At 39.4% G+C, this 25,984-nt stretch overlaps 2 protein-coding genes across 10 annotated transcripts in view; one reads left to right on the top strand and one right to left on the bottom strand.

The window, feature by feature from the left end:
* Positions 1 to 25,984, top strand: part of rbfox3a (RNA binding fox-1 homolog 3a) — a 1,185,382-nt gene that overhangs the window by 263,463 nt on the left and 895,935 nt on the right. The gene's annotated exons all lie outside the window — the stretch shown is intronic.
* On the bottom strand, positions 6,214 to 11,648 carry LOC133655855 (uncharacterized). Its single transcript, XM_062056423.1, has 10 exons — positions 11,146 to 11,648; positions 9,979 to 10,089; positions 9,744 to 9,858; positions 8,717 to 9,567; positions 8,362 to 8,548; positions 7,998 to 8,246; positions 7,708 to 7,832; positions 7,294 to 7,340; positions 7,061 to 7,209; positions 6,214 to 6,933 (listed from the first exon to the last, which is right to left on the bottom strand). The coding sequence occupies exons 1-10, from the start codon at positions 11,542 to 11,544 to the stop codon at positions 6,746 to 6,748; spliced, it is 2,421 nt and encodes an 806-aa protein (XP_061912407.1). The 5' UTR covers positions 11,545 to 11,648; the 3' UTR covers positions 6,214 to 6,745.

A 25,984-nucleotide genomic window follows, 5' to 3' on the forward strand; every position in this document is an offset into this window, starting at 1 on the left:
ATGCTCCGTGTGACATCACAAGAAATGACGTCACGTAGCTCAGTCATTAGGCGCAGATAGCGAAAGTAGGAAAACAATGGACAGGAAAAAGATCTCCAAGGTGTAATAAAGTTCAAAACAAAAGGTATAATCCAATTAATAACTTTACTGAGAGATTTGAGCAGGGTACAAACACATGACGAACACTTTTACGACCAACCGGAAACATAGCAACCAGGCTAGCAACGCACCTCCTTTACGGCAGCTGTCGCAACGTTCTTAAAGCAACCGCAGCACATACATATATATACAACATATATGACATCTCCCTTTTTTAACTTTTGTTTTTCTTTCCTTGTAAACAAAACAAAATCACACTGTATATGTTTTGTCTGTCTAATTATAAATAATGCAGACGAGGCGTGTTGGCTGAGTTCTTGATGTTTACTCTCACAGCGTGCTCATAACCTCATTCTTAGCTGCCGGGTGGCAACATGCAACAACACTTTTCGGGGCTACCGCGCATGCTGGTCACTCCCGTTGCATGCTGGGTACTGTAGTTGTTATATTCCCTGGCTCATAACATCACATTTTTCCCCCTATAAAGAAATAATGTTAACTCAATAAAGTGTATTTCTTTTTTTAGCTTTAACGTTTCATTTTTTTAGCATTGCAACCACATTTGCAAACAACTTTTCTCTTCATAGAATTTTCTTTCAATAAAGAAATATAGTGCGAAAATGTCAAAGCATCATAACAAACAGTTATGTCAAATAACAGCAGAAGTGCACTTTTTGGAGAGCTGTATTATTTTCAGTTTTGTGCCGAAGGGACTGATTTTATTTAACACCATATTATTATTTATACACCTATAGTGATCACAGAGACAGGTTGTTTTTGTGTTACTGTATATATTTGTTTTTCTGAAAAATCCCACTTAATATACTTTGGGTAACAACAGTCAATATTTATTTTTAATTTTTTATTTTTTTAGGGGGGTAACAGTCAATATGTATTTATTTATTAGATTTTATTTTTTTCTTATATAATAAAAGTGAGCTTTTGTTAAATCAAATATTGTGTGTTTTTTTCCATATACAACAACCTATCTGGACTCGATAAGAGAATCGATAAGGAATCGGTTCGATAAGAGGATTCGATAATAGGCTCGAACTCGATAATTTCTTATCAAACATCATCCCTAGTCTGATTGAATATAAGAAGGCTCAAGCTAGGGTTAGAAATGTGGTGCGGGGAGCGTAAGAAATAGTTGGAACAATTTTTGCAATAAAATTGGTAGGACTACTCCGGTAGGAGTGGTGTGGAGAATGATAAAGCGCATGAGAGGTATTAGAAGAGATACACACAACCCAGTGATCAAAGAGCAAGATGTAAAAGCAGTGTCTGACATGGAAAAGGCAGAAATGATAGCGAACGCATTAGTGAGAATACACAGTTCCGAAAATTTGACAGAAAGGGGGGAACGTGGTGGGGAGTACCATATTCTTCGGATCATAGGGCGCACCGAATTATAAAACGCATGGCCGATGAGAGGGTTTATTTAGGTCTGTTTTCATACAAATGGTGCACCGGATTTTAAGGCGCATTTAAGGGGTCATATTATGATTTTTTTCTGAATTTAAAACACTTTCTTGTGGTCTACACAACATGTAGTGGTGATTCTTTGGTCAACATGTTGCATAGATTATGTTTTACAGACCATCTCTAAGTCGCTTTCTGACATTCACTTCAGGATGCGCTGTTTTGTGGGGGGTCTTATTTACGTGGCTCCACTTCGACAGTGTCCTCTCCCCGTCATCTTTGTTGTACCGGTGTAGCGTGCAAGGACGGGAGTGGAAAAAGTGTCAAAAGATGGAGCTAACTGTTTTAATGACATTCAGACTTTAACAACAACAACAGAAATGTGTTCCTTGAAAAATTGTCCGACCAGAACTCTCTAATAGCTAAAGTTCTTTGGGTGAATTATGTAAATCCACTAAACCGGTAGTTTTTAGCGCTTCCATAGCGAGTCTACTGACAGATATAAGTTAGAACTGTGCGACAAACAAGAGAATAGAGAAAAACAAGGAGCTTATCGACTACGGTGTCGGCACAGACTACAATGGCGGACGCGCGCACATTTTCAGGACTTAGGCAGATCCCGAATACACATCAGCATGTACCAGAAGTTAAGAAAAGTTGGTATTGCATAATATTGCGAAACAAGACGGACGGACTTCACAGTGTCTTGGCTGAATGAGCGGGTATCGGAGACCTCGGTCTCCTTGGATGTATCCTCGCTCATCCATGCGGACTGGACATTGGCCGAGAGTTGGTGGGCGGCCGAGGTTGGAGTCGGTTCTCTTGGTTGCTTTGTTGGGTCTGCTCCTGTCTCTGGCCATGCTCTCCCCACCCCAGCAGATGATGGCGTGGAACACCGCAGAGGCCACCACAGTGTATTATGTTGTTTCTTGTTGTTGTTAAACTTTTGTGGCTGTGTGTAGAAGTGGCTAGTTGCATCAGCTCTGCACTTTTAATGTCTTTAATGTCCTTTGTGTTTTTTGATGTTTGATGTTTCCCTCTTACACAAATGCTCATGTGTGCTATGGCTATGAGTTTTTTTTCACCCCTTGGCCTCAGTTTGGACCAAGTCCCTGGGCCAAGGCTTAGACTGATCTTTTTTCTCAATGGTGTCATGTAGGAATAGGAACATCAACAAGAATTTGCAATTCAAGTAGGAATTGCGTGTGAATGCCCCAATGCTGAAGCTGAACCGAAATGCTGATTGGATGTAGAATGGCTGTTGGAATTGTTTGAATTGTGTTTGTGACAATTATCACCTATTCTGCTCATGTGTAAATCACAAGTAGATGTGCAAGCAATGGGTAGTTTCAGTTATGTCAGCCAGGGCATTCACCCAAAATTAATCCCATTCAGGAAATTAATCCATCATCATCATCATCATCAATAATCTCTAATTAAACGTTTTAACACAATTAACAGAATGACAAAAGCGTGTTTAGCAGCGTATTTGGAGCATTTGGTCCGAGTAGTAGAAGCAAACAATTCAATATAGAAAATGCTAAACAGCACATTGGTTCTCTCAGTGGGAAATCTGAGTACAACAAGGTCAATGACAAAACTGTCAATTAAGTATAATGAACACTGCAGGATGGAGGTTTATTTTTACTGATGCATTTCACACAAAAACATTAACAGGTGCACACTATCGTGGATCATTTTTTTGAAAAACTGAAAAACCTTTTTGTTAAAGGGGAAAATGATGATTTTTAATTTTTTTGACTTATAAATGTTGTTACAATTTTTAAAATGCTCATGTTGAACAATGCAAAGAAAATTAGATAATAAAGTGAGATTGCCTGCAGTTTTGGATGCCTTTGAACGCTGTGTTTTCCGCCTGTGTAGTTGTGACGTCACAGTGAGGTGGACATACTTAATTGGACATTATGTAACGCTGTCTGCCAGCAGGGGAAAGCCGCTGAGTTTGAGGAAACACAAGATAAGGTAGACTAAAGTATTATTTTCATCTAATGCGCACAGTAACACTGATGTTAAAGTTAAAGTCCCAACGATAGTCAAACACACATTAGGTGTGGTGAAATGATCCTCTGCATTTGACCCATCCCCATGTTCACCCCCTGGGAGGTGAGGGGAGCACTGAGCGGCAGCGGTGGCCGCGCTCGGGTATCATTCTGCTAAAAGCAACTTTTTTATGTATTTCTGTATTGATCATAGCGTGTGCAGGTGTACCTAATGTTGTGACCGTTCATTCAACCTTGGCTGGTAAAAAAAAATGGTGTGACGTTCGTGTCCAAGATTTACATTTAAACGGGGTACATTTTCAAAAGATAAATCATGATACTTTTGGAGAGTGTGGGGTGTGGTTTAATTTGCAATCTGTAAACGACTCCACAAACGGAACAGCTTGCAGACATAGACAGAAAGTTATAAATGTAACTGTGGACAACATTTACACAAAATCATATCCAATAAATATTATCTGGACCACAATAAATGTTTGAAATGTAGACCAAAATCATCATGGATCCCTTTTAACATGAACATAATACTTCAATATATTTCCTTCACAAGTCTCTTTGCTATTGCAAAATGAATCATAATTGATATAAATTACCTAACAATGATATTTAATCAAAATTATTCTAAATCAATTCACACCGTAGTTATTTAATTGATCAAACATTTTAATAGCTTGACAGCAATAATACAGTATGCTATAATGCAGTGTACAGACACGCCACAAAATTTTCAGAGTTAGGGTCATAAATCTTTGTGTTTAGTGTAATGACTTAATTCAAACGTATGTGTTTTAATCCTCAGCGGGACTACATTTTAATATTGTACTTTAAAACAATGTTAGCCAAAGCAATTAGAGAGACCTCACAGTTCTTGCTTTCAGCTCCGGTCATTTCTGCTTATTGATTATCACTCCCGTTTTCGCCTGCAAGACCCTCACAACCGTACTTGGCTTCTTCTCCCACTCAACATCTGTTTAGCCTTTTTTGATTGCCCGCTTGGTCTCTGGAGAGGACACTTATCTTTGGCTGTTGTTATCCCACAAGGCCCATTCTTCGACAGCCCTGGTGAGTCAATGGCTCTCTCCGACCAGTTAAAACAATCAGTGCACACTCAATAGGCTGGCCATTAAAGGCCTACTGAAATGAAATTTTTTTATTTAAACGGGGATAGCAGATCTATTCTATGTGTCATACTTGATCATTTCGCGATATTGCCATATTTTTGCTGAAAGGATTTAGAATAGAAAAACGACGATAAAGATAGCAACTTTTGGTATCTGACAAAAAAAAGCCTTGCCCCTACCGGAAGTAGCGTGACGTGGACAATTGAACATATCCGCAAAGCTCCCTATTGTTTGCAATGATGGCCGCCAGATCTGAGAGCGATTCTGACCGAGATAGCGACGATTTCTCCATTAATTTGAGCGAGGATGAAAGATTTGTGGATGAGGAAAGTGCAAGTGAAGGACTAGTGGGGAGTGGAAGCGATTCAGATAGGGAAGAAGCTGTGAGAGGGATAGAGCCATATCGCTTTGAACCCGACGCTGATGAAGACGGTCAGGAGGACGCTGCTGCTATTGATGCTGGAGGAGCACACGACATAGATCGCCTTGAGAATACAGAATGGTAATATGTTATTTATTTATAGACTAGTTTTAGTTTGTGGCCTAGTCTTGCACTGTTACTGTTAGTGTTACAACTTACACCCCAGGCCTATCTATACACTAAGTATCTATCATTGACACAATGTCAAACCTAATTAATTACCCATTATTTCTATGGGCCACAGCTCCATATACCGGCAATACTAAAAATATGCATGCAGATTAATAAGATCCACAACAAGACAATGATAATATTAATTATTCCACATGTTTGCAGATTGCAGGTGTCAATAATATGAATTGATTTACAAATATTATGAACATTTCTATTTCCAGGTGTACATGTCAAAACTGTGTGAACATGGAGACAGTGGCTGAGTGTGTCTGCTGTAGTGAAATAGAGGCAGTGACCAGAACGATGGAGGAGGAGGGGGTGAAGACGTGCATCATAGACCACCATGGCTTTCCATCTGTGTGTCTGGATGAATGGGTGCTGCAGACAGCGTATAACGCCTACAAACAGCAATATGGCATGCTGCAGCAACAGCAAAATGAGTGAGGCACTAATAAGTTTAAATAATTCTTTATTCTATCAACCTTTGGAAGATAAGTCAGAATGAGCACTTTCTTATCTTATTCTTATTCTGTGAAATGTACTGTGCTACAATGCACATGACATTATATATCATAGAAGTATTACATAGATGGACCGTAGATGTCAACAATATTTACAATTTACTGCAACAGTAAATGACAAATGAATAGAATGCATGACAATGTCTTTTGAATCTCAGAGAACAGTGAGTCACTGTGTATCCATGTCCGGATAATAACAGCTGCCATCATTTGCTACTTGCAGGCGGAGACGACACACAGCCTATCGACAGTTTGTCCGCTTCTGCTGGGGATATCTGGGAAAGGACATAAGGGTGGTACTACCAGCTTGTGTAGTACATAAGATTAGGACAACATTCCCATCGATGGACTACACGGGGTTCCAAGACGTGCAGTGACTGCAAAAGAATCTACATGGCCACTGTACTTAATCAATAAAATCAATCAATCAATCAATCAGTCAATCAATCAATGTTTATTTATATAGCACTAAATCACAAATGTCTCAAAGGGCTGTACAAGCCACAACGACATCCTCGGTACAGAGCCCACACACGGGCAAGGAAAACTCACCCCAGTAGGACGTCGATGTGAATGACTATGAGAAACCTTGGAGAGGACCGCATATGTGGGTAACCCCCCCCCTCTAGGGGAGACCGAAAGCAATGGATGTCGAGTGGGTCTAACATATTAGTGAGGGTCCAGTGGAGCCAGCAGGAGGCCACCCCGAGCGGAGACGGGTCAGCAGCGCAGATGTCCCCAACCGATGCACAGGCGAGCGGTATACCCCGGGTCCCAACTCTGGACAGCCAGCACTTTATCCATGGTCACCGGAATAACCCCTCCACGTGGGGGGGGGGCAGAGGAGAAAAGAAAAGAAACGGCAGATCAACTGGTCTAAAAAGGGGGTCTATTTAAAGGCTAGAGTATACAAATGAGTTTTAAGATGGGACTTAAATGCTTCTACTGAGGTAGCATCTCTAACTGTTACCGGGAGGGCATTTCACACTTACCGAAGCGACTCCTGTGCTTGGCGATGGCTTCCTCCTTGTCTGGCTTCTCCAGTTCATCGCAGAGGAAGGGAGGCACATCCACAGTGACGCTGAGTGGTGTTCTCTCGTCAGGGGTCTGTCTGCAGCCAGCAACAACCTCCCTGATCAAGTCATCTACGTAGCCTGCAAAATACAATTGTACATGTTCCTGCTCACAACATAATATACTCATGGAGAGTGAAACTTGACAGTATTATTATCATGATACAAAGTGTCAAGTGTTTACATGTTTTGTGTCCTCTACACTTACGGTATGTTGGCTCTGTCGCGATTTTCTTGACCACATGGCCCCCTGCTTTATACTTCGGGTAGCGTACTGCATAGCGCTCAGCACCCGCTTGTGTAGTGGCTATAGGGCGGCTCGAATTTTCGTTCCAGTGCAGCCCAGCAAGCAGGTTCCTAGGTGTGGTAACAGAATAATGTAATAATTAGTACTAAAGTATGGCACACACTAGTGACACTTAGATTAGTGTGGAAACATACCTGCACAGCATTCCGATGTATGAGAAGACATACATTTTCGGTGCGAACTGTATAAGATAAAAGACACTTTATTCAGTCATGCGTCCATACAATGTGTGTGTAAATTTATAAATTGTTTGTAAATTTGAATACAAATGTTTGTGTATTAAACTGTTAATAGTCAGCTATTAAAGCTTGATCTCCTGCAGTAATGAAGCTGTTTTGTTTTCAATGTTAACACCACGCCAGAATTGTTTGCAATCTTTCTCACCAAGATGCCAGCCACTATGTTGGACCTCCAACATTCTCTTGCTTACACTGACTGTATCAAGGCTTCATTTAGTATGCTCTAGTATTTTGCTCCCTGGCCACCAAAGTCCTAGTGGCAGGTGGTAACCACCGACACCACCTACAGGCGATCAGTCTAATTCTCACCTGTATGATAAGGCTATGGAACGCCTCCACCTTGGAAGTCTGGTGTTCACCCGACAGCATGGCGATATCTTTTAGCAGGGACTTGTTGTTGACCACCTCCTCCAGTTTCACTGCTGAGCGTGAACCTAAACATAAATTTAAAATAGAACAACGTTTCTACAAAAATGTTCCAGTCAACTTAAACTGGTTATTTACTTACAAGTTTATCTGAATTTTTTGACTTTCAAAAGATGTGCAGGAAAATACTGCTAGTCCCTCACTGCTTTCGGGCAACTTATTTGCCTACTCACTTTGTTTGAGCCATTTCTTTTGCCGTTGCAGTTGTCCATGAGTACAAATTGGGAAGAGGTCGCCATGGTCCTTGTGGATGTTCTGAATGTGTCGCTCCACAGACTTCCACTTGGCAACCAGAAGTTCCCCCTCTCCAGGCGGTGTAGACACTGCTGCCCAGTAGAGGTGGTTGATTATACTTTGCACCCAGGGCTTCAGGTCTTCACAGTCCTTATGCTTGGCGATGGCCTTCAGTTTCTTTCCGATGGCTACAAACAGAAAAAAACAGAAATTTGTGGATTAAATACAATATCGCATTCATCTGATCACTGATATGTACACACTACTTCACAACTTGTCATGCATACAAATAATCCAACTAACATTTTGCAACATGCCAGATGTCATAGCAGTGCCGTGTATTGGGCATGTTTTCACGAATCCATTTAGCGATCTGTCTGTGTCTGTCTGTCACCAGCACCCCGACATCCAGGTCCCAGCTGATCAGCAGTTCCACCATCCTCTTCAGTCCTTCCATCTCCATATGGTAGCTGCCAAGACATTCGTTGCTCTGAAATATATATAACAGAAAAGGAATGAGCAAAGAAAAAAATGAAAAAGGGGCTTAGTATACATTGAAATGGTTAATGTTATTAGACAAATTTACTAGGATAATTCTGGAAAATCCCTTATCTGCTTATTGTGTTACTAGTGTTTTAGTGAGATTATATGGTCGTACCTGTACAACCTGAAGGTCGAGAACCACATTGGCCACAAGCTCCATTGTGGTGTAGGTACCGAACTTGGCGCTGTGTCCCGGACTGTCTGCTCGCCCATCACCACCAAGGACGAGGGGTCGGCCTTCCACCTGCAGCATGGTGAGGTGCGTCCGTTGCTGTTCCTCCCACACCTTTTTGATGGCTGGCTGCAGGATGAGCTCCTGGTGGTTGAAAAATGTCCTCTTCACATACGTGACCACTCCGATGCTGTTCAGCACTTGCAACACCTTGCCAGAAGATGCCCCAGCGAAGAGGATGCCAGCAGACAGCAGGATGTTGCCCGCGGCATAAGGGCCAATGTTTGGCTGGCTGCTCCAACTACTCCTCTGGTCACATGATGCACATTGAAGAGTCATGGTCAGCTGTGTACCGTTCGAATCCCAAGAAGGGCTTATGTCCTGGCTGCCACAGACTGGACAGTGACACCACTTGACGAGACTCTGGAGGCACGACTCAAAGATGATGTACTTCGGTTCCTTGTGGCAGCCCTCTTCATGCATCTGGTGAGTACATGGGCGATCTGGCGACCCGTCAGATTGACACGGATCCGATGTCGTTGACTCACTCGGCACATAGCTGTCATCGGAAGAACCACCAACAAAAGGCGCAGTGGGACTTGATGCTGGTCCTTCATCAAACAATGCAGGAGGTGGTCGTAGCTTGGCTTGCATTCCAGACACACCTGGAGCTGCTATGTTAGTCTGCATCTCGGGGCTGTCAGATGGAGCTGCTACACTTGACAATGGGACTTCACTAACCCTGGCCGGCCGAGCTCTAACCCTCTCGAGGATATCTGGGGTCACCTGGTGTCCTAGCAATAAAATCAAGCACAAGTTGTTTTATATAATCTGTTAAAATTAAACTAGAATCACATAATAATTATTGTCTTTGAATCACCTAATTTATCTGTCTACTCTACTCTGCACAGGCAGCGTGCAATGTGTACTGTGATGTGCAGAATCATGTTCGTCACCGAAATAGACATACCCTTTGATCTATGATGTATTTTCCCTGTTTGGGTGCTCTTGCTACTGGTCATTGCTGTTGGTGCTGTCCCAATCGGTACCCAGTCCGTCTGGCATCCTTGTTCTCTTGTATTTCCCTGGAAATGGAGAAACAGCTACATGTAATATGGATACCTCATTTACATTAATTATGAATACTTTTGGATTGGGCTTGAACTGTAATCCATTTGAACATTGATTAGGAAAACAAATCGAACCTGATCTTGATCGCCCTCCTCATCAGGCAAATCTAGTGCCATTGCCATTGGTTCATCCACCGCATCCGCCACTGATGCCGTAGTCGTACTGTCCATGATCTGATCTATTGTCTGTAAATGTACAAATGTACAATACTTTATATTATTGTCTATTGTAATCTATTGACAGTATTGACACTATTGACAGTAATGTCAGTAAATGTACGATACTTTATACTGCAGAAGAACTTGACTAGAACTTGAAGCAATAATTATATGTAGACTATTTTATTGTTAATTTATTTCATTGTTCATGGAGTAGTCCAGTGGTTCTCAAATGGGGGTACGCATACCCTTGGGGATACTTGAAGGTATGCCAAGGGGTACGAGAGATTTTTTTTTAAATATTATAAAAATAGCAACAATTCAAAAATCCTTTATAAATATATTTATTGAATAATACTTCAACAAAATAAATGTTTAGAATTAAGTTCATGAATCCAGATGGATCTCTATTACAATCCCCAAAGAGGGCACTTTAAGTTGATGATTACTTCTATGTGTACAAAATATTATTTATAATTGAATCACTTGTTTATTTTTCAACAAGTTTTTAGTTATTTTTATATCTTTTTTTCCAAATAGTTCAAGAAAGACCACTACAAATTAGCAATATCTTGCACTGTTATACAATTTAATAAATCAGAAACTGATGACATAGTGCTGTATTTTTTTTCTTTTTTTCAACCAAAAATGCTTTGCTCTGATTAGGGGGTACTTGAATTAAAAAAATGTTCACAGGGGAAAATCACTGAAAAAAGGTTGAGAACCACTGGAGTAGTCTATGACTGTGTGTGTTAGTTTTGGTTGATTGATTGAGACTTTTATTAGTAGGTTGCACAGTGAAGTACATATTCCGTACAATTGACCACTAAATGGTACCACCCCAATAAGTTTTTCAACTTGTTTAAGTCGGGGTCCACTTAAATTGATTCATGATACAGATATATACTATCATATATATACTATCATCATAATACAGTCATCACACAAGATAATCACATTGAATTATTTACATTATTTACAATCCGGGGTGTGGAGGTGGGGGGGTTTCAACAATTGAGAACAAAGAAATGGATATTGGAACAGTGTAGTCTGACTATGAAAACTGGATATCAAGATTCTTACCCTCTTCCTTTCCCTTTTGGCAAATGCAGACCTCATGTGCCCAGTCTGTCCGCTTGTGGAGGGGGTCGGGTGCTCCGGACTTGTCCGTGGTCTATCGAAAATAGTTGGCTTCGCACCTTTCTTCAGCACGAGTCGACGAGTGCTGATTCCCATTTCTGCCATTCGCAAGGGACCCTCTTCGAAACATGATCTTTCGAAATGTTCGCTGCATAATACACTGTACTTCGTATGTGTCGTCCAATCCAACCGTGTTCGCTTGACTTCTTTGTTCCATAGTAAAGCTTGGCCGCCATCTTTTGGGAAAAGAAACAATGAAACACCGGTTGTGTTTTGGTTTGTGTTGCTACATCCAGCAGCAACACACCGCTTCCCTACAACTCTCTTTTTTGCAGTCTCCATTGTTAATTGAACAAATTTCCAAAAGATTCACCAACACAGATGTCCTGAATACTGTGGAAATTAGCGATTAAAACAGAGCTGTTTAAATTGGGAGGGACCTATTCCAAGATGACGCGTTCAACTGCCTTCGTCACGCGCATACGTCATCATACCGCGACGTTTCAGCCGGATATTTCCCGGGAAATTTTAAATGTCACTTTATAAGTTAACCCGGCCGTATTGGCATGTGTTGCAATGTTAAGATTTCATCATTGATATATAAACTATCAGACTGCGTGGTCGGTAGTAGTGGGTTTCAGTAGGCCTTTAAGACAGACGTGTGAACGTGCATTAAGGGCATGTCCCCACAGCAACGTTTGGGTTTTGTTTTTGTTTTGGGTAAAAAAAATAAAGACATCCCCACAGTGTTCTATCAGTTGTGAGTCACATACAGGTGGAAACGTTTCCTGGGTGAGAATGATGTAATACTCGGCCTCGCCATAAGTGGCGCTGTAAGCAAACAAAGCCGATGGAACCACCAAAGCTCGGCACCCGTATGAAGTTCTATTCTCCGGTCAGACATCATAGCAAAACAACAAAAAGTCATGGTGACGAAAGTGACTCTTTTGTTTAGACAGATGACGAGGTGGAATTACGTCTACCTGTCACAATTAATTATAAAACTGTGATATCAAGAGAATGTTAACTGGGAGTCCTGAATATTATGCATCCATTGAAACTCTCCTGATTCTACACTTTCTCTCGAAAACTTAAAGTCAATTCAAATCAAAATGGGTCATTTGGGTACTTTCTTTTGTCATTTTGAATTAAAAAGAGTAAACACAGTTGTTTGCCAATAAATAGCTTCACACAACCATTAAGCATGAGTGGAAGAAAGGGTTTTGTGTTATCATTCATATTCTCTGAAAAATGACCAAGAAATCATAAATTCTCCCAGGGTATGTATATATATATATATGTATATATATATATATATATATATATATATATATATATATATATATATATATATATATATATATATATATATATATATATATATATATATATATATATATATATATATATGAAAGACTTAAAGGTATACTAGAGGATGTTGTGGATTATGTTGACAATTGGTCCTCCTAATTGTCAATCATTCTGGTGATGTTACGTAAGGACATATATATATATATATATATATATATATATATATATATATCAAATAAAACAAATGGGTTATCGATAAGCCATTTTTTATTTATTTAATATATTGCAACGCCAAAATAGGCCTAACAACGCCAATGGTTGTAATTCTGTAGCACTTTGAGATTTGGAATCAAATGTAAAGTAGATTACAAATACAATCTATTATATGAATAAATAATATATATATATATATATATATATATATATATATATATATATATTATTTATTCATATAATAGATTGTATTATATATATATATATATATATATATATATATATATATATATATATATATATATATATATATATATATATATATATATATATATATATATATATATATATATATATATATATATATATATATGTCCTTACGTACTACGACCTACTCAGTGGCCTAGTGGTTAGAGTGTCCGCCCTGAGATTGGTAGGTTGTGAGTTCAAAACCCCGGCCGAGTCATACCGAAGACTATAAAAATGGAACCCATTACCTCCCTGCTTGGCACTCAGCATCAAGGGTTGGAATTGGGGGTTAAATCACCAAAAATTATTCCCGGGCGCAGCAGCGCTGCTGCCCACTGCTCCCCTCACCTCCCAGGGGGTGAACAAGGGGATGGGTCAAATGCAGAGGACAAATTTCACCACACCTAGTGTGTGTGTGACAAACATTGGTACTTTAACTTAACCTTTTTAACTTAACGTAACATCACCAGAATGATTGACAATTAGGAGGACCAATAGTCAGCATGATACACCCAGAAATAAATACAACAAATGGCTTATCGATAAGCCATTAAAAAAAAAAATGTTTTAATATTTATTTATATGTATCATTATTATCCTACTCACCTTTCCAGTAAATAAATGATAAATGATAAATGGGTTATACTTGTATAGCGCTTTTCTACCTTCAAGGTACTCAAAGCGCTTTGACAGTATTTCCACATTCACCCATTCACACACACATTCACACACTGATGGAGGGAGCTGCCATGCAAGGCGCTACCAGCACCCATCAGGAGCAAGGGTGAAGTGTCTTGCCCAAGGACACAACGGACGTGACTAGGATGGTAGAAGGTGGGGATTGAACCCCAGTAACCAGCAACCCTCCGATTGCTGGCACGGCCACTCTACCAACTTCGCCATGCCGCCGCCGCCCCAGTAGAGGCATCTCCCCTCTTACTTTCTGTGCTCCTCTGCCCTGACTCCGACAGGTCAATAGGGGTTGTGAATTGATTATTATTATTATCTACTGATGATAGTCATACGTGAATGAGCTCAGAAAGTGAGAAACACAGCTGATGCTCCAGAAGGAAGTAACCCCAAAGATAGCAAATGGTAAAAAAAAGTACACATTTAACTTTATAAATAACCAGGACTTTCATGATGCATTTCAGGCTAACTAGCTAACGAAGTAGCAGCATTGTTTTAGAGCGGGAATGTAACTTTTTGTCAAACACAGACCTGGTATAAAGTGGAGCTAATACATTTTACTACAAGCAGTGATGAATACTTAATTTCTTGAAAAAGTTGCTTATGTCCATTTTGCATCCGTTCACGTTCTTGTTCTGCAGTGCTGTGTGCTAATGTGCTTCGTACACCTGCAGGACCGCAAGCAAGGTCGCAGAGAAAATGCGGACTGGATTTTGAGTGATGTGGGCATTTTCTATAAGAACAAGTCCAAGGACCGCAAGTAAGGTTGCAGAGAAAATGCAGACTGGATTTTGAGTGATGTGGGCATTTTCTATATGAACAAGTGGAATGGATTGGATACCGACGCACTAAAGGGGCTCTCTACCTTACGCTATGAAGTGAGGAGAAACTGAGTGAATAATGACAGGTTTTATGATTATTTATTTAAACTCATATCCGGGCAACTTTATAATGAATATGTCGGCATGTATTTGTAAAAAAAAAAAAAAAAAAAAACAATTAAATAAAATATAATACCAAATTATTTAGGGGGGCTTAAGAATATTTTAGAGGGCTTGAGCCCCCCTAAAATAGGCCTAACAACGCCAATGCCATAGATCTGCCCCGCTGGGCCTTGACTTTGACACCCCCTGTGTTAAATTATGATGCATGATCTTTGTGTTGGTGTGTTGTTTATATTTCCTAACATAGTTTTGCAATGAGATGATGAAACACTCTAAATTGTTGACTTTGTTAACTTGAATGAAAAAATTGTGTTCGAAGGATCGTTTGAGGTGCCCGCAACTGGGAAAATAAACAAGAGGATGTTGGATGTTTGTATAGATTTGAGTATGTAGTATTTTATTGTTTGATACTGTATGTGCACTATTTTAAAAAGTGAATATTGTCCAATAAAAGCAAGTAGATAAATAGTTATCATTGTTTACACCAAACACACGCACGTAAGCATGCACGCACGCACGCACGCACACACACACACACACACACACACACACACACACACACACACACACACACACACACACACACACACACACACACACACACACACACACACACGCACACACACGCACACAAATACACATTTTTGTATTGTTACCTTCTTGAGACCTCCGAAAAATGCCTAAATGTCTACCTCTTTATGACCACTCTTTCTAGATATATAAATATTTGTATTTAAAACATTAATAATACATACATACTATGCAAATATAAAATAGGTAAGCTTTTGGTTAATTGTTCTTTATTTGTATTTTTTGTTTGTAATTGTTTTTTAATCTTCATTATTTACTTCAAGTTATTACAATATGTCTCTATATACATATTTATGTATTTATTTTTTTATTAATTTTGGGCGTATTTCAATGTCTTACGTGCACTTGTTATTTCATATGTTGGCCAAAGGGGGAGCACTTTTAAAACTGACACACAGTCAATTTGAAAAATCCCTCCTTTTTGGGACCACCCTCATTTTGAGAGATTTCACTACCAGGGGTGCAAATGAGACATTCTCTATTAGATGTAATGGTTTTCTGTAATTGGACCATGATGTTGGTCCTCATATGGAAGGTACAGTTCCTTGTTGATGTCTCAAGAAGGGTAGAATACAAGAACACACACACACACACACACACACACACACACACACACACACACACACACACTCACACACACACGTACACTCACATAAATAACCAATATAGTCCCATTCTCATTCCAAACTTTTAACAAAAGTTACAATATTAAACGTCACTAGTACATAAAAGTACAGAATATAACAATAAAACAGCAGTAGTGTACAGTAAAGGAGACAAACAAGCACTTGTACCTATGGTGAGCCGAGCTTGACACTGTTGTATTTAAAATAATATTACGTGCTTGTTGTTATTATTGTGTATGTGTCTGTACTGCATGTCTAGTTGATAGATAATGACTAGATTTTGTTGACAGCTGTTGAGCGTGTCTTCTCCAGAGCGGGAAGGTGGCCGCAACGTCATCATTCTCAGGTACTCTGACTTCCTTCGCCCCATGGAAACGACAATGCCAGAGTTTTCAGACCTTCCCACTCTTGAGACAGTTGTCAAAACCTTTCATTTCAGACCACCATAGACGCTGTTTGCGTGGGGATAAAAGGCTGAAACGGGACAGAGCTTCACCGTTTCAATTTAAAAAGGGTTCCCTAAGAGCCAAATTCATGATACTCCAGTTAGGGCGTACCCACACAAGGCCATTCCACATGGATACAATTTCCCCTCCCATTACTGGCCTTTGTTGGCCCATGCTAATACTAAGCATCCTTTTGAGTTCCCCATCACTTCTTTTGTGTTTAATTTATAGAATTATTGTGTTGGTTTTCATGAAGAATCTGTAAGGAGGGACCGCATTACAGTCAATTTGACTCTGCTACTTTGTGTGTGTATGAAATCGTAGCCAACATTCCAATGCTTTAGGTCAGACCTTGGCCAACTATGGCCTGTGTGCCCTTCATGGCCTGTTCATCTTCCTAATCCAGCAATAGGATTGACAACTCTAGTTTGAAATCTAATGTATTCTAATAGTTTCTGAATCAACAGACTGTGGTCTTTCTAATGACACCCATGAATGTGGCCAATGGGTTGCAGTTTAAAAAAACTGCTTTAATGCAGCTGAAAGGCAAACATGTACATCTGTTTTATCATGTGGGTTCAGATCCGGGGATGCCATTGTGGTTTGTAAAGCCCTTTGAGGCACTTGTGATTAAGGGCTGTACAAATGAACTGTGATTGATTGATTGATTGTATGTACACTCACAGTCTCAGGAGGGTAAGTTTGTATTTAGCTAAGTGAAATCGGTATTTGATACCCACCCAGCAAGAGTTGGACCAGCCAGTATAAAAAATGTAGTGAGAAGAGCTTCCATACAATCTCCAAAAATCCAAAGGCACCAAGGAAAGAAAAAAAAACACAGTCCCCATTAATAACACACGTTGCTGTACTGAATTTATTTCCTACATTTATACCCACATTGTCCAATTGGGGTGGAAGGCACGTGTATAGGGCCATCTGAAGTTTGTGAATTGAAGTGAAGTAGATTTAAATAGCGCTTTTTCCCTAGTGTCACAAAGCGCTTTACATTGAGAAACCCATTATGTAACGTACATTTAAGCTGCATTTATACCAGCGTAGCACTGGGAGCAAAGGGAAGTGTCTTGGCCAAAGACACAACAGCGGTGACTCGAATGTCGAAACCCTCAACAAGCAGGAACCCTCAAGTTTCTGGCCTGCCGTGCTACCATCTAAGGCAGGGGTCCCCCAACTTTTTGACTCGGGGGCCGCATTGGGTTAAAACAATTTGGCTGGGGGCCGGGCTATATATATATATTTCTCGCGCCCTAATGGACTGAAAGAATGTGCACTTGATGTCACGTTATCAATGAAAAAATGCATTTTTAGACCATATGATTTGCCTGAGCGGCTAGGAGACACCGAGAGTAACATTCGGTAGAGAATAGATTAGGAAGGACAGATTAAAAAAAAAAAAAAATACTTTTTTTAATTTTTATTTTTTATTTGGGACTTCCCGCGGGCCGCATTTTGTTCGTTGGCGGTCCGATCCCGGCCCACGGGCAGTAGTTTGGGGACCACTGATCTAAGCCCTCTCCCTCGGAGGCTGTTAGACTATTTTAAAATATATACCCTTTTTGCTCTACCTTTCATTTAATTAAATTTATTTGTTAGAATATTGTAGCAAATATATACTTAAATACACTGAATATAGGTTCATGTCTCAGACTTCCTCTTTGACCTTTACTATGCCTGGAGAACAAACTTAATCTGTGCTTCTCAATATACTCCTTTTTGGAACTGTTATGGCTATTCATATTCACTGCATAGGACTGTAAGGATGTTAACTCTATGTGTCTCGTAAACTTAAAACTAATATTAATATAATTATCACACATCCTTTAGTTTTAATTAGGTACACAATCTTCTCTTATCAACCAATAGCACCACGAAGGGGCCTCCTGATTGCCTTGTCCTGTCAAATCACCTGGACTATATTCCTTGGACTAGTCTCTACCTTCGGTAAAACCTTCGTGTTTGTCTGGGCCAAATTGAAATTTTTTCCATGGACTATAAAAAGGACAAATACTTTTTGATCGGGGCTCAATCCTCTCGGCAATAGGTACAGTAGCTGATGGTTGACTGAGACAAACGCTGTAATTTTAATCTATGACCTGTCTTCTGACGGTTCATTTAAAGAATGTGGGTAGAATCTAACACACTAGATACATTCCTTTGGCTAAGAGTCAGAAGACACACATTTGTGGCACATCATTTTCATTTAATGGTGGTTGCTTGGACGTCTTGGGCCTGTGTTTTATTCTTCCCTTGCTACTTTAAGTATGCTTGTGAATTTTTTGTTTAGTTTTCTATCCATTCATCCACTAACCCCTGTGCCACCGTGCTGCTTTTGTTTAGTCTTCAATAACAATGTTCACCTATGTCCAATAGAAGGAACAAAATACAGAATTTAAGGCATCAAAGGCAGGAAACACATCCTCATTCTCAAAATAAACCTTGAAACTCACAAAGCAACTCAGCCTCTCCAACCGAGCCCCTGAAATCACTGAACTTCGAACACACTGGACTTTTATGTCTGGCCTTATCCTTTGAAGATTGCTGTACATTAAGTATCCTTTTTGTGGCCCCATGTGCTGACAACACTGTGCACACAGCACATGCACTGATATAAGCAATGATAAATACAGGAGGGAGACTACCAAGGAGCAACTGCTGCTTTCCAAAAAGTTAAGATTTTTTTTTTCTTAGAGTGAACTTTTGAAGTCATAAATCAGTGTTGTTGTTGAACATAAAACACCCACAAAAAAGCATTTGAATTTCATGCTTGAAATGTCACCATCTCTCTATTGTAACAGTTTATCTTTTCAATGTTCAATTAGGTACACTGGAACCTTTAAAGTTGAACACCCCCGAAGTTGAAAAATTAGCAAATAAAAATAGGTCTGTAACATTGCACAAAACTCCCGAGTTCAAACCATGGCATGTTTTATTCGCATTCTATTGCAGGCATCAGCATATTATTGCACATTACACCTTAAAAGACCACAGTTCAAAAGAGGATTAACTGCACATGTATTTTGTTGGCTTCTGTTTACTTTCTTGATACACTTATTCATAAAACCAAGAGGCAAAGAGGAACAACGATTTAATGATTTAACAATGAATTCATTGTAAAACACATCTCTATTGTGCATTTACTTTTGCATGAGCGAGCATTCTTGTGCTTTGACTGCTGAATATTTCAAGTCTTTTATCACATGTACAGGATGAACACTTAAGCACAGTTGGGCTTGACCCACCTCATTGTTATCTTGAGTGGGGATTGAGGTAATCACACTAGCAGAAGTGGGTAGTAACGCGCTACATTTACTCTGTTACATTTACTTGAGTTAGGTTTGAATCAGTTGTCCCCAAACTACGGCCCGCGGGCCGGATATGGCCCGCCAGCATCCAAAATCCGGCCCGCGGGAAGTCCCAAGTAAAAAATATATATATATTTTTATTTTATTTATTTTTTTATCTGTCCTTTCTAATCCATTTTCTACCGCTTGTTACTCTCGGTGTCTCCTAGCCACTCAGGCACATCATATGGTTTAAAAATGCGTGCTCTGTCAGTCAATTGGTGCGCGAGGAATAGATATATATATAGTCGAGGTTTCTGTGGTTTATCCGTTATACAGTGCTCAATACCGGGGTAGAGCGGAATATACGTTAGGTCAGGAAAAACTACATAGGCTATATCATCCCTACAAGCCTGTTTCCTTGGCTTGTAGGGATGATATCGCCTCTGTTTTTTTCCTGACCTAATATATATATATATATATATATATATATATATATATATATATATATATATATATATATATATATATATATACATAATATATATATATACATATATATTTACAGTGTACACATATAATATACAGCCCGACCCCCGGCCACATTTTTTAACCCAATGCTGCCCCCGAGTCAAAAAGTTTGGGGACCTATGGTTTAAATAGATCCATGTACTAGTCAGAGTAGTTTAATGTAACATACTTTTTACTTTTACTTGAGTATTTTTGTGAAAAAGAAACGCTACTTTTACTCCATTATATTGAGATTGTTACATGTATTTATATCATAATTATTTATAATCTATTGATTAAGGCTTACAAAGACAAATTCATTTGTCAGTGAGCCTTTTTCAGGGAGGCAACGTCAGATAACTCTGTTTCGCCAATTCAACGTAAGATTTAGTGACACTTGACTCCATTCTACCAATCAAACAAAGTCTGGCATTCTACCTGGCTCAGAATAACAAGTATGATAAAAAGTGTCTGAATGTTCCCAAGAAGACAATTTAATTGTGTGACATGACGCCAGCAGTTTGAGCTGTTTGAGACAACTGGTAAGCAGAAACCTCCTAAAACAGTTGACTAAAATAGCGATCTTTTTGTATGTCTCTGATGATCCTAATAATCGCAAGTGTCATTTAAACACATTAAAACATTACCAACAACACTAAATAGCAGTGGAAAATTTTTAGTTATCCGTTACATCCGAAACTTGAAAGTTACTAGGGCTCGCTTATTAGCATGTAGCATTCTCTCCTTCTACTGTATTTACGTTACCACATAGCTAAACACGCTGAAATGTCCACAATCACCCCCCTAGAGTATGAGAAGCACTCTGCGTATGGCCATTAGTCACATTAGATAAGAGCATTGAAACCAGAACTTCACATGTATGTGTGGAAATAGAAGAAGCTGAATTGTTTGACGAATCAGAATAATTTTGTGCATTAAAACGTACTGACTGTAAAAGTGACATGACGTCAGACAGGGCAGCATAAATCTTCGATGACTACTTTCAAACTACTAAAAAGAACATTTACATCATGGGCTGTCATCTGTGTCAGTAGACATGTTCACATTTCAGCCTACAAGAATTCTACTTCCAACTAAAGAAAACAATAAATTGTGTACAAATTTTGTGTTTTACACACGCACACTCACATCAATTACAATTGTAGTCCAAGAACCATTAAAAAATAGCTACTAATTAAATAAAAACTTACTCAATACTTAATCAGTTTTTTTAAGGGAATACTTACTACTACTCAAGTAATAATTTTGATAACTACATTTTGCTTTTGGGCAGCACGGTGGCACAGGAGTTAGTGCGTCTGCCTCACAATACGAAGGTCCTGGGTTCGATCCTGCGCTCGGAATCTTTCTGTGTGGAGTTTGCATGTTCTCCCCGTGACTGCGTGGGTTCCCTCCGGCTTCCTCCCACCTCCAAAGACATGCACCTGGGGACAGGTTGATTGGCAACACTAAATTGGCCCTAGTGTGTGAATGTGAGTGCGAATGTTGTCTATCTATCTGTGTTGGACCTGTGATGGGGTGGCGACTTGTCCAGGGTGTACCCCGCCTTACGCCCGATTGTAGCTGACATAGGCTCCAGAGCCCCCTGCAACCCCGAAGGGAATAAGCGGTAGAAAATGGATAGACGGGCATTTTACTTTTACTATAGTCATATTATTCTAAAGTAACGGTACTCTTACTTGAGTACAATGTTTGGGTACTCTACACACTAGTTACATGCGCACACACATTCCATAAATAATCCGAGTATGATTCTGTGGCTGCATTATGTGACTGCAGGATCTCCATTAGAGCTTCCACCATAGTTATAACCATTCCTCTGAATCCATTCCACCTCTGCGCTGTTGTCCGACCCTTAAAAATATATTCATCTAAACTCTACTCACATGCATGTTTTTGTTTTTGTGGTCCCCCTCCTTCTAGTGCCATCCACAACTTGCTCTCTCTTTATGCATGAGCGTTATATCTTTCTCTCTGGGTAATGAATGACTGCCCATTTATCTGAGTGTCAGCCGGAAGCCCTGAAGGAGGTGTGTATCTCCCAGATCAATATCTCATTAGTTTAAGAAGCCCGGCCCTCTCTTTTGCTCCCCCTTCCAACTTGCACTCTCGTGCTCGTTCAATTTCTTTCCTATATAATTTTTTTCATATACATGTTCTCTTTGCATCACTTTTATCACACCATTCATGATAATTTTATTCTTACCCTCAGAAATCTAAAATTAAATTGTATTTTTTTTCTTTGACCTGTATAAGATTTTCCTTGCATGCAGGCATATTATAGCTTTCCCAAGCAAATGTATAGAATGGCTGGCTTTTTAGTGTATTGTCTAACACGTCAGATGAAGTCAGGAGTTCTGATTAGTGATGCGAGGGAGTGGGGACATGAAGTCTAGTTATCATGTCACTGTGTTGAGACCAAGTGTTGAGATTATAAAGTTCAGGATTAAAACCTGCTTATCTATCAAGGTCAGACATAAATTGGTGCTTTTCTTGCCTTTAATTGATTTTGAAAACACACTTTATTTAATAAGTGCTTTATCTAAGGGTCTTTAGTCCTCAGGCATTGCATTTTACTCAAAACTGAACTTTGTTCCTGGCTGTAGTCGTCTCAACCAGCATTTTATTTATTTATTTATTTATTTATTTATTTATTTATTTATTTATCAATCCAACAAAATCATACACCATAAGACCATAATAATACAATTCCAATTCCAAAACTAAACTAACAAGCAACATTCAGAATAGCAATCAACAGAGCAATTGAGAGGACACACAAACACGACACAAAACAATCCAAAATAGTCAAACAAAAATGACTACTTTTTTTTTCTCCATTTTGCCAACTGTTGGCAGAAGAAGCATCAGCTAAATGGTACCAGCCCCAGCTTCAAGCATTGAGTTTACTCCATGTTTTAATCACACGGATATTGAACAATACAACAGAAAACTTAATTGGCCAGACATAACCAACCTGATAATGCACCTGGCATGCTTTTAATGTCTGTCAAGTCAGGCTAAACGAAGGACAAGAAAGATTAAATCTGACTCCTATTAACACAATTTTTAGTTAATCCAATATTACCTCTATTCTCACTATAAATTGCAACATTCTAGCACTGTTGCAACAATTAGTGTGGACAAGTATTTTGTTTGCATGTTTTTCAGAGCAATAACACAAAAGTCTAACTTGTTTTAAGAGACAAAAAAACTGCCAGAAATCATAATAACAGATATTTAAATACTTAATATTATAGTGCAGAAAGTCTTATAATCCGTACCTGATAAAATGAAGTGTTCACTACATAGAACCTTCTGCTCCCTTCTAGCGCGTTTTATGGCTGGAATCCATGTCCTCTTTTGGGATCTTTGGGAATACGGTAAAATGCTCCTCCTTACCATCTCCTTGTTTGTTCTGGCTGCCGACCAGAACCTAAACACTTGTGCACAAGTCACTTTAAATCATTTAAATTCAGAGACTGATCTTGCTAATGCCCTGAGTAGTTTTTTTTTGATACTCTTGATTTCAGTAAATAAATACAATAACTCTGTCTCTAACTTCACAGTAATCAAAAATATGTTGAGATAGCCTTCTTACACACAAAAGTAATTGGTATTGTTCATTATCAATAGCGCTATTTCTATTGGTATTTGTATTGCTCCATTTGTAGTGTAATAATGATCATTGTCATTTCTGTATTATTTTTTATTTCGCTAACTTCTTATTTGCTATCACTTTTACCATCATATTTGTACATGTCGTATTTGCTGATGTTGCTCTATTGTTGTTGTTGTTGTTGTTGTTGTTATTGTTGTGTTTGCTGTTGTTGTTTTTGTCTCTCTGTCTAATCCCCCTCTTGTCCCTACAATTTCCCCCTCTGTCTTCCTTTTTTTCTCTTTCTATCCCCTCCTGCTGCGGCCCGGCTCCACCAAATGATAATATAAATACATTTAATAAAGTCAAATACAAATAAGGCAAGTATCCTACACTTCTCTTTTGTAAAGTCAATTTGTACAGCCGATATGGGCATCTACATCAACTATATGATTTGCCTGAGAAGCTGGACAGGACAAAAAAAAAAGGATGTGTGCTCTCTCCAAAGCCTTTTATTCTCTACACAAATATGTGTCAGAGCACTTTTAAAAACCACACTATTTAAAAGTATGCAGATGACGGTTAAAACAAAATATATTGTTATTGATTTCAGAGGGCAGACAGGAATTATGTATTAGGGCACAGTTATTAAGGGACAAACCGTCAAATAAGTGCAATCCTATAAATATCTTGGGACCAATATTCACAATACATTGAATTTTAAGGATAACTGTGATGCTGTATGCCAAAAGAGTCACCAGCGTCTTCACTGTCTAAGGAAACTGTCATTCTGTCATGTTGATAAAACCACTGTCATTTTTTTTATCATCGTGCTTTTACTGAATCGGTTTTGTCTGGTGTCATGGTTTGGAGGCCTGCCTCTGAAGGATAGAAACCGATTAAGCCAAATAATGAAGTGGTCGTGTTGACTTATTGGTGTGCCCAAGTTGACTTTGGCTGTGTCTACACTGAGCCGGATAACCCCTTAAACGAATAATTATTTAGCCAAAGTATCGTGTCAGCCACACTAAACCATCCTTTAAGGTCCCCCTCCTCGGACAATTTTTTACACGGGTAAGTGTGCCGTGTATTTCTTGACTCTCTGGCTCTTAGCTTTGTATGGACGCATTGATCGTTTACAAACTGAGTTCGGAGAGGAAGTGAAGTCAGGAAGACCGCGCCCCCCACAGGAAGCGATGTCAGAAAGAACGTTCCACAGCCAGCTTCATAACAACCGGAGCTAACCACTGGAAAGATGGAGGCGAGTCATCCAGACATACCGTGTTTCTCCTTCTACATGTACAGATGCTTGTGGAAATCACACATCAATACCTTAAGCGAAGGAAACGCGCGATTGCAGCTATTTCATATACAACACATCTCAGACGACAAGAGAACTTTCGAATGTCCAGGTCAGCTGTGATTCTACATACCGAAGAACTTTGTCCCTTCCTCCTGTAGATGTGATAAAAAAAAGGTAGTGTGTGCTTTGTATTACCTGGCCGTCAAGTGAAGACTACGGAAAACATTGAATGCATTTGGACTAGCAAAGCAGACTGTATCAGTTATTGTCCGCCATGTATGTTGCAGACTCAACGTCTAGGTCCAGAGTATATAAAGTCACCAAAAACGAATGGACAATGAAGGTGAAGGCAAAAGAGTGAGTGTCCTGACAAGATCTCTAGATCCCGAGATTGATTGTTGTGAAATGTTCTTTGTCACATTGTATACTTTTACATGTCCATTAAAGATTTGATTAATTTATGATGGCTCAGGTGTGATTCACTACAATAGGGCCCCACAGCACACTGGAATCCAGTTAATTGAAATACCAAAACACTGGATATTGTTCAGATAAGTTAAATTTTATTTAAGAACTTGCACACAAAGCAACACTGGAGGTGACTATGACTTGCACATTTTCCGCGCATGCGTACTATGTTGCGTTGCGCCGGCGGACGGAGGGGCAGGGGGCTATTAAACGACTATTGTGTGTGTGTGGACAAGGATAAGGTTAGGTGGGATTTACCCTGGATAACCTTAGCCGGCTTAGTGTATAAAGGGCCTTTGGAGTCCCTGCACAGCAGGCAGGTACAGAGGATTGCCAGTTCAATTACAGCAGAAATCTCTCACCCTCTTTATGGTGACTTCCAGCTACTGCCATCTGGTGGTAAGCTTAGGGTCCCAAGATGCAGAACATCTTGGCATAAGAACAGCTTTGTTCTAGTCGCAGTTATTCTTTTAAACAAACTATAGCTATATTGCATATATATATATATATATA

Source organism: Entelurus aequoreus, linkage group LG08 (assembly GCF_033978785.1).
Source record: "Entelurus aequoreus isolate RoL-2023_Sb linkage group LG08, RoL_Eaeq_v1.1, whole genome shotgun sequence".
Lineage (NCBI taxonomy): Eukaryota > Metazoa > Chordata > Actinopteri > Syngnathiformes > Syngnathidae > Entelurus > Entelurus aequoreus.

Bases quoted from the DNA above. Each gene is read 5' to 3' on its own strand.
- LOC133655855 (XM_062056423.1), bottom strand. From the start codon at position 11,544: ATGGAGACTGCAAAAAAGAGAGTTGTAGGGAAGCGGTGTGTTGCTGCT. The intron at 9,568-9,743 runs GTATGTCTATTT...TTTTATTGCTAG, and splicing joins AATACATCATAGATCAAAGG to GACACCAGGTGACCCCAGAT. The intron at 6,934-7,060 runs GTAAGTGTAGAG...TGTATTTTGCAG, and splicing joins CGCGACAGAGCCAACATACC to GCTACGTAGATGACTTGATC.